Raw genomic sequence first — 10,147 nt, 5'->3', positions numbered from 1 at the left:
TATATATATATATATCATCATCATCATCGTCTGCTTTCCATGCTAGCATGGGTTATGTATATATGTATGTATATATATATATATATATATATATATACACACACATATTATTTAAGTATTTGAAGTTGGATATGAAAGAGGTCACCGCTGTCAATTATTTTGTTTGTAAATTTATAACCTTTTCTATGAGTTGATTCTTTCATTGCCTTGATTTGTTATTGATATTTTGGTTTGTCCAAGAATGAAGTCCTGCCAGTCAACTTTATTTTGTCACTTTCTCTTACATTTCACTTTGTCATTTGTATTGTTTTTCTCTCATTAGTAGCTATAGCCAACATATTCGTAGTGACCAGCTAACAAGTTCAGGCATATTCTTTTTATTTGTGGCTATTTAACATGATACAACTTGTTCTTCATACTGTTAGTCATTATAATATATACTATATTTATTAAGATGTTTTTCTCCACAACACTAGAATTGGAATTTTAACTTCTTAATCTAGTTAATTTTGTAGGGTTTTATTCTGGAACTATTTTATCTGTTGCATATATATATGTGTGTGTGTATATATATTTATAATGATCAAGGTTGAAAGAAGGGGGTTTACAACTTATCCGGTAAGTAGAAAGAAAAATAATAATAAAAAAAGGTTGCAAGTGATAGGGTCATTCTGTTTTGAAAATTTTTGTGCTTTTCTATTTCTTCAAATATGTAATTATGTTAAATGAGAGAAAAGTAGTTATTAACACTCACATTACTGTAATCATGTGAAAAAGTAGCTGTTAAATAATTGATTATTGTAATATTTTCATATTACATTATTGATATCGTCTTAAAAGCTTTTAGCTTTCTCATTCTCTTTTAATTCATCATTTCATAAAATACCACCATAACAAAAAAGAAAAATAAGAGTTTTATTAATTATGTTCTTATTCTGCAATGTTTAGTAAACAGAATTATTTACTGTAATATTTTAGATACGTACTTATCTGTTGTTCATATGCATTTCTCTTGCGTTCTCTGTAGCCGTAAAGTAACTTTTTATCAATTTCTTAATGTAAAGCTAAATGCATCACAATTCTTACAAATTAGAATATGTCATTAAAAATGACTATATGACTTAATTTGTGAAATTTTTTGGGGGAACAGTTTAAAGCAGTTTCAATCAAGTCACAGGTTTATTCTGCTCTTTCACTTGAGGTGGTTTTTAAGTGTAAACAAAAACATGTGCAGCTTGTCAGCACAACTATTACTATAGTGATTGAGTAGTGATAAATGACTTACATGAATTTTCTATTTGTTTCATATATATATATACATATATATATATATACACATTTAATTGATTAAATAAAAATTATCTTTTGGTATTATTTTCTTTTTAGTAAATTTTGATTAATTTTAGAATATATCTTTACAGTCTAAATTTCATGCAATGTCAATAAAATACCTGTTCACGGAAAAACAAAATAAAAAAAAATTACAAAAACTAACAATATTTTATGTACTTATTCTGTCCATGTGACATATGCTATCAGTCTGAGACTTGTGTGTAGCACACGTGATACTGAAGCTATTGTTTATCATTGTGAGACCTTCATGTAAAAGTAACATCTTTATATTTTTCCTGGTGTTTTTGTTGATAAAAATTGATTAGTTCTAATTGGCTTGAAAAAATTGCATTGGCAATTATAGAGGCTGACTGACATAGAATTCATATCGAAGGCTTTGGATAGAAGAATGTGTATTAAAACACTTAAGTTCTTAATGTATATAAACTGTTGATGTATACATTTAAAAAAAAATGTTTTAGGAAGAAAAACTGAAAAATATAAACAATACAGTACAATAATGTTCAGCTCTTTTGGTACCTGATTATATGATTCTTTGTTTTTACGATGAAAACTTCACTAATTTTAAATATTTAAATTTAAATCTTCCATCATAGTTTCTTATAAGAACCATTTATTATGTTACATTCCAAACACTGACTTAAAGAAAGTTATTTTACTAAATCTACACCAGCTCCAGATAATTTGCAAAATTAATTTAAGCACATAAGTAGTATGTTTCATTAGAAATATTGTCATGAGAAGATTAGGGTTAAATTTGAAGTAAATTGTTATATAGGTAATTAAAGAAAAAAAAAAAAAAATCTGAATTTTCTGAAATGTATCTAATGTTGAACAAGTAGAAATCTTCAGTTACCAAGTTATTGTTAACACAGAAAGAAATAAACTAAATTGAACTATATTTCTTTGTCTCTTTAAGCATTACTTTAGTTTGTTTTAGCAAAGGTTAGTAATATTTTCCCCAGATCAGTAACTTTGTGCTTTAACATTGAGACAGTTATAATCCTCCATGTTCATTGACTGTTTACAGTTTTATATCAATCTGAATACAAATTCTAAAATTTTTCCAACTGTAAAATGCTGCAGCTTACTAAAATGCTGTACTAACTTCTATTCAAACACAATTATATTTTTGACTTACAAATGTATATTTACTCCATTTTGCTACTACTCCTACAATAATTATGTTCTTTGATGCTCACTGTTTGGCTTCCCTTAAATTTATTGCAACTATTTACTTCATAATAATTATTTCATATTGTATATTTTTGGTGAACAATAGCATCCTAGGTCAGAGGTTTTCAATGTGCCAATCATTAGATTACTACATTTATGATGGATGAGAGCACTTAGAAAGTGTGTGCAATGCAGATGAAACAAATACCCAAGGGTATTTTTGTTTGAAAGCACCAAGTTATAGGGGTTTTTTGCCAACATTTACCTTGGTGAAAGGCACATGCATATGTATGCACATATAACCTACTTCTGCACAATTTTTGTTCACCAAATTCCACTCAGAATATAAGTACAGGCTTGACTGTGTGGTTAAGATGTTTGCTTCCCAACCATATCATTCTGGGTTCAGTCCCACTGCGTGGTACCTTGGGCAAGTGTCTTCTACTATAACCACAGACTGACTAAAGCTTTGTGAGTGGATTTGGTAGACAGAAATTGAAAAAAGTCTATTGTGTGTGTATATTTATGTTGCCTTGTTTTGACAGTATATGATAGTTGTAAACAAGTGTCCCTGTCATACAAGCAGTGTCGTTCATTACTAATATTCAGTGCGAATATGTCTGGCCATGGGGGAAATATCAATTTGCTTCAAACTAGGTCAGGGTTGGTGACAAGAAGGGTACCTGGATGTAGAAAATCTTCCTCAATAATTTCCACAGATCCATGCAAGCATAGAAAAGTGGATGTTAAAATGTGATGAAGATTTGGTGAACTTATGGTGCCATGCATTGAATCAAACCTGTGACCATTTGGTTCCAAAGTGAATTACTTAACCAGGTTAAATTGTCTCTAGTATGGAACTAGATAGTTTGGGAACCTCCTTTTCTGTTGTTGCTAAACTAGTCCCTTGTCAGTTTTGATTACGCAGAATGATGATCAAAGATGTTCTTGCCATGAGCATGATGTCTTTTATTTCAGATATAGTGTATCTAGGACTATATTATCTAATGTGTTTCACTTTTGCAAAGCAATGATATGATTTGAAAGATTTGATTGCTATTTCTAGCAGGTTGAGTAATCACGTACTAGTAACCTTAGTTTTAAGATAAGCTATTTCATTTCTTTAATAGTCAGAACTTCAAAGATAGAATCCACCGGTTTCATTTTTTGTTTTTCTTTCATTACAGTTTTTAAACAAATCTGCTTCTGGTTTTAGACATTATTTACAACTAGGGACCATTCAATTAAAAATTAAGTTGGCAATAATGTCTTCACAGTTTAACTGCTTTGTTATGATTTCTGTTACTAAATTCACCTTTGTCTACTTTTGAAGCTCATTTTGATATTGTATTGTCTACTGGATTTCATGAAAGTGTATTCCAGAAATAGAAACTAAATTTACTATGATCTTGCACCGGCTTGCATTGATGATTCATTTTTGGGCTCATCTCATGAACTGATGATTAAAATGTTGGAAATGATGAACTATTTATGTTGAAATAGAAATACCAATATGTTTAGTATAGTATCACATCTTGCCACAAGTTCTCTTTGTTGTACTACTAAAAAGGTGAATGGTTTAGCGTTAGATAATGGTAAACCAGAAGAAACAAGGAATAGCTGTGTAGAATGAATCAGTAACCCTTTCATTTCTCTCTCTATATAAGATAAGCTATGTTAAAAAAAGTAGTAAAAACTAGAAGTTAGGGTTTATTTTTAGTAGCATTTGTAGATTAAATACAATGTGTTTAAGAGAAAAGTTTCTTATTTTGCTTTGATAATTTTTACCAGGCTTTTCTACCAGATGTTTTCCATTAGGTTGTCTGATTTTGGAATTTATTTACAAATATAATGGTTAATGATAATTATTTATCTAGTTCATTGAGAGTGACTAGTTAGAATGATTATAAAAGGTTGCTAGCCCAAGATATCTGAGTGAGAAGACACCTGGTTTAATCTGGCAGAATATTTCATTTCAGAATGTTTAGAGTATTTGTTAATTATTTCAAGGATAAGAATTTATTCCACTTTGGTTGTTCTTCAGTTCAACTACACTTTTGTGTGTATAGGGATAATTTTTACAATAAACTATTGATTTTTGTGGTTTACAATGAAATTAAGCAGATATAGTGCTTAACTGGTTTTCGAATGCTGAAATGTTTGGGTAAAATATTCTGTAGAATTGACTGTTCTCAAGAAGTTGTAATTGACACAAATTGAACAGGCAGGTGGTATGCAAATAGGCAATTAAATGCATGAGATCTGCTAGCCATTGGACTTGTTATTGCATTCATCAGCATCATCATCATTGTTTCACGTCTGCTTTCCATGCTGGCATTAACATTTGCTTTCCATGCTGGCATTCTTTGGACAGTTTGACTGGCAAGCCAAGCGGCTGCACAAGCTCCAATCTGATCTGGCAAGGTTTCTACAGCTGGATACCCTTCCTAACGCCAACCACCCCGAGAGTGTAGTGGGTGATTGTTATGTGCCACTGGCACGGAGTCCAGTCAGGCAGCACTGGCATTGACCACACTTGAATGGTGGTTTTTGCATGCCACTGGCACAGGACCAGTTAGGTGGCTCATTGGCTGCATCTATTAAGTCTGCAGGTCTTAAAAATGTAAATGTAGTTGGAGGTAATCTTTAGTTGTCAGGATGATTCTAGGGTAACCGGAAGAGGACACAATGTGTTGCAGCCACTTCTCCAAGAAGACTATATAGGCCAACTAGACAATATGACTGACTTCGAAGCTATTGGAAGACACAACTTGATTGAAGGACATTGTGTGATGATTTGAGTAAAATACAAATTCACAATCTTTTAGCTGAAAATTGTTTCTATATTTGCTTAAAAAGCACCTTTGGAAAAGTGTCAGTCATACACTTCTAAACTTTGGAAAAAAAAAAACAAGGTGGCAGGTTGTGTGTGTGTGTGTGGCTTTTTTGCAGTAGGTAACTGTTTCATTCAATAATACTCTCCAGCCACTGGCCAACTATTGAGACACCTTTTTTTAAACTCTATTGCAGTATATTTTCATGTTTCAACACTCAAACCAGATAGTTGTTACAAGGAAATTTACTCTTTTGTAAGACCTTGTTGTTACACCTAGTATGTTTGTTGCTACTTGTAAAGTATAACATCATTAATTATTTAGTCTTTCTTTTCAAAGACGGCTATAGTATGAACCTTCCTTCTCTTCCTTTAGCTTATGTTACTGCAATAAAGTCACTTTCAACCATTTAAGTTTCATAGTGATTACTATAAATTCATTCGCTCCTGCTCTCCACACCCCATCACCTTTCTGACATGAGTTATGAATTATACTCTTCTTACCTTAGGCATTATAAAGTAGAAATTATTATGGATTTTACTATACAAGTTAATGTAATAAAGGATTGCTATTTTTTTGACAAATTAGAATTAACAAATGTTAGTTTTTGTCGAAAACTAGACCTTGAGGTGATAATACTATGACATAGAAGAAAACCTGGCTTATACTGTTAGTGCAATGTCTCTATGTTTTAAAGTCTTTGAGTTTAAGATAAATATTAGCAATGTACACGGGTTAAGTTAACTTGCAATATATTCTGTCTGCACTGTGAATATAAGAAACTGTTATCTCAGATTTGGTAGAAATACTGCAATGAGACCAAATATTTAGTTCTCTTAGAAGGATTCTAAGTTCAAAAACTGGTGGTTTCAACTTCAATTTTCCTTTTTTGTGTCTAAGGTAAAAGCAAATATATGTGTGTAATGTGTAAATTATATATTTACAGGTGGCTTTATTAGTTAAATGACTGATATACAATGAAATATTGGAGTATTGACTACTTAAATGCCAAAGCTGGCTGTTTGTGACTGCCAATACACTATACCAATAAAATCACTGACAAGCCGTGTATAATGGTAGTAACCTGTTATCTAACTGAGCCTATAATTGTAACTGTGACATCTTGTTTTCAATTTCCCATGACTCTATAGATTACTGCTAATATTTACATTATTATTATTATTATTATTATTATTATTATTATTATTGCTGCTGCTGATACTGACATATATTTTCTCTCCCTATTTTTCAGTTAAATCCCATAATGGGTCAGTCACACAATCAGCTAGGTTTAAATGACTGTCAGCCAAGTGTTCTTGGAAATACCTGTAATTATGATGAAGTAGTAAGTATTTTCACTTTTCTAATATATGAACTGTTACACTGAAAGTTCTTCTTCCATAGTTTGCATGTTTATGCAAAATGAAATTGTTTAAAAATTCTAGTTGTTTAAATACACATATCTGAGAAACTAAGTTATAATGATAATCAGTTACAATGATTGATATCATTAAATCCTGACGACTGCATTTTTAATTGCCATGAGATGTCTTCTTTTTGGCTTTTATTTTTCACATGCATCTCTCTATATCTTGCTCCTCTTTCTTTTTCCTTTAGATGTTTGAGCTTAAGCCACATTATAGAAGGGTCTAGAATGACTTGGGGGAAAACTCTGCTATGATAGCTTGTTGCGGAAGTTGTGAACAATTTCTTGTACTTGGTCAGTATGATCACTTGTGGAGGTATAGAAAGTGATGTAAACAGCAGTATTGGCAAAGTTGAGTCTATATTCTATTGTAAGTGCCAAAACTGGGGAATAACATGCATCAGAATTAACATAAAACTTTGGTTATATAGTGCACTGCTCCTGCTAACAGTTCTGTATAGCAATGAGACAGGAAGAATATAGGCAAAGATGGCCAAGAAGCTAGATACATTCCATCATTAGTATCTATGGAAGATCATCAAAGTTGCCTAGCAAAGTAGAATTTTAAATGTAGAAATTCTTCTGCAAAGTAACCCACTGTTGCTGCAAAGCATGGTGGGTGACATTTTGTTCCTTTTCTGATTAGGCCATAAATAGAAGCTCAGTAGCAATTAATAATGATGGTCATTCGAAATCAAATTAGGAAATAATTATTTAGTGTTTAAAGAAAAAAGATATTGTTCTCTACTTATCATTGTATAATATTTTTTAATTCTTCTAAAATACTTCATTTCAGCCTGTTTCATCCACACCCTATCCTCATGACAGCATCCAATCTCCAAAACCAACAGTTCCATCTAAGTAAGTTATGGGTTTGAATTTTTTAAATATTTACTGGCAGATCTCATTTTGTGTAGCTGGAAAATGTAATCGATTTGTTTGTTGTTTAATACAACTAATAAAGCCACAAAAATTGGTAGTTGGTATGTGCATTACCTAAATTAGTTCAAGAGATTCAATGCATGATTATCGTCAATATCAATCTAACTTCTAAACTGAAATAGAAATTGGCAAGGCAAATAGCAAGAAAACTTCTTATATGGTTATAAACTATATTCAAGCAACACAGGAAAGCAAAAGGTTTCACCAGGATACTCAGATAACAAATTATTCTAAAGACAAGGAATAATATTGGGAATAAAACATTCCCAATAGAATCCCCCAAAATAAAAGCATAACTCTATCCTGACACTAAAAGAGAATATCACAAGGAAAAGTGCTTATTCACATATTTACTTTCAGGTAAATACTAGCTCTACCATACTATTTGCCAATTGTTGTTTAGTTCTGGAGTTTAATTGCATTGCAAGGCTGAATACACATGTGCAAATGAAAATTTATTCATAAACTCTGTCTCAATACTTAATTGTGTGTATTTATATATAATTTATGCCAGTTACTGGTGTCAAGCAACTAGCACCCATGCTGGTGGCATGTAACAGCACCCATTACATTCTTGGAGTGGTTGGCATTAGGAAGGGCATCCAGCCATAGAACCATGCTAAATCAGACTGAAATCTGATGCAGCTCATCAGCTTACTAGCCCTGATCAAACCGTCCAGCCTATGCCAGCATGGACAGCAGATGTTAAATGATGATGATGATGATGATGATGATAAAGTATTGTTTTTAAGGGATCCTAGGTCTTTTTATTCCATGTTGATATATCTATCATATAGATAATACCTTTCAACGCCACTAAATCTTATTTCAAGTGATCTACATAATGTCTCGTGGAGGCGCAATGGCCCAGTGGTTAGGGCAGCGGACTCGCGGTTTCGAATTCCCAGACCGGGTGTTGTGAGTGTTTATTGAGTGAAAACATCTAAAGCTCCACGAGGCTCCGGCAGGGGATGGTGGCGAACCCTGCTGTACTTCTTCACCACAACTTTCTCTCACTCTTACTTCCTGTTTCTGTTGTGCCTGTAACTCAAAGGGTCAGCCTTGTCACACCTGTGTCACGCTGAATATCTCCGAGAACTACGTTAAGGGTACACGTGTCTGTGAAGTGCTCAGCCACTTGCACATTAATTTCACGAGCAGGCTGTTCCGTTGATAGGATCAACTGGAACCCTCGTCATCGTAAGCGATGGAGTGCCAACAACAACAACAACATAATGTCTCATGTTTTCCTATCTTCGAGTAACTGCTCCAATTTAGATTTTCCTTCTTTGTCTCTTATTACTGTCTCCTTCCACTACAAACTTGCTTTGTACATATTCTTCATTTGCATTATATTTACATACTAATGTTGATGTTGATCTCTGAAGTCAGCCCCAATCAAAAAGATCAATAATCAGAGCCACACTCTTCCCATCCTTTTACACATCAGTGGCCACATTCTCCAATGTATCTCTTCTTATTTAAGATGGTTGATTGTGATTTGATAGAAATTTGACTGCTATTTCTTGTAGGTATTTAATGTTTGTAGGTTACCTCATTTGCTTAATTATATAATGTAATTATTTATTCTGTTTACACCAATACCTCTGATGTTCTGCTACCTTCTTGTCTTGAACTCAAACTTTCTCATAGTTTAATGTTGCAATTTTAAACAAACAATACTCAATTCCTTAATTAATTTATTGAGGATCTCGAGAAGAAATACCAAATGTGGAAACAAATGCTAGAATCACATGGTCTTAAACTATATTTTACAGTGACAAAAGTTTTAGTGGTATAGAAGACAGGGCTCTATTGTTGCTACCTGAGAAATGGCCATATTCTATATGCAGGAAAGAAGTTGTCTGGAATTCTGTACAGTGTACTGAATGTGTAAATTATGAGTGTATATGAGATGCAGTGGGATCATTGGAAAGCTGACAGGATAAGATTTCATACCCATAAAATATATTATTTCAAAGGGTCAGAGGGCTTCTCTGGGGTAATTGGCAGCTTCTGTTGTGTACTTGACCTAAATAGCTTCTGTTGTGTACTTGACCTAAATAGAAATGGAGGATTAGAGTGTTTTGAAAACATTGCAGCCAGAGTAAGAATAGAGTGGAAAAAGTTCAGAATAAATATTGTTAGCAATAAATAGATATTCTCTGCAAACAATGGACAGATTTTATTATGCTGTACCAGGTGTGTTGATTGGGGAATGTGTAAAGTTGGTACACTGGATATGTTCACAAATGACAGAACATGATTTAACTGAGGACCAAGTAATACAAATGGAAGGAGCCTGTGGCAGAGAAAGAGATGGGAAGAAATAGTGAAGGCTGGTCTCAGGGGTTGAACCTCTTGAAGGTTATGACAAAGGGTTCCAATAAGAAGACCATTCCAGCCCTTGCCAGCA

The 10,147-nt window shown here is 32.8% G+C and overlaps 1 protein-coding gene across 4 annotated transcripts in view; it reads left to right on the top strand.

Annotated features, from left to right (window-relative positions):
• LOC106879726 (tumor protein 63) overlaps positions 1-10,147 on the top strand; it is a 274,347-nt gene that overhangs the window by 221,380 nt on the left and 42,820 nt on the right. For all 4 annotated transcript variants that reach the window (XM_052972114.1, XM_052972116.1, XM_052972115.1 and 1 more), the window contains 2 exons: positions 6,616-6,708; positions 7,586-7,650. In XM_052972114.1, coding sequence (XP_052828074.1) covers positions 6,616-6,708; positions 7,586-7,650 — 158 coding nt within the window. The remainder of the gene's footprint in view (positions 1-6,615; positions 6,709-7,585; positions 7,651-10,147) is intronic.

This window comes from Octopus bimaculoides, chromosome 12, assembly GCF_001194135.2.
Source record: "Octopus bimaculoides isolate UCB-OBI-ISO-001 chromosome 12, ASM119413v2, whole genome shotgun sequence".
In the NCBI taxonomy this organism is placed as follows: domain Eukaryota; kingdom Metazoa; phylum Mollusca; class Cephalopoda; order Octopoda; family Octopodidae; genus Octopus; species Octopus bimaculoides.
Note: the sequence above shows the minus strand (reverse complement) of the source record. Positions and strands in the feature narration are given on the sequence as shown.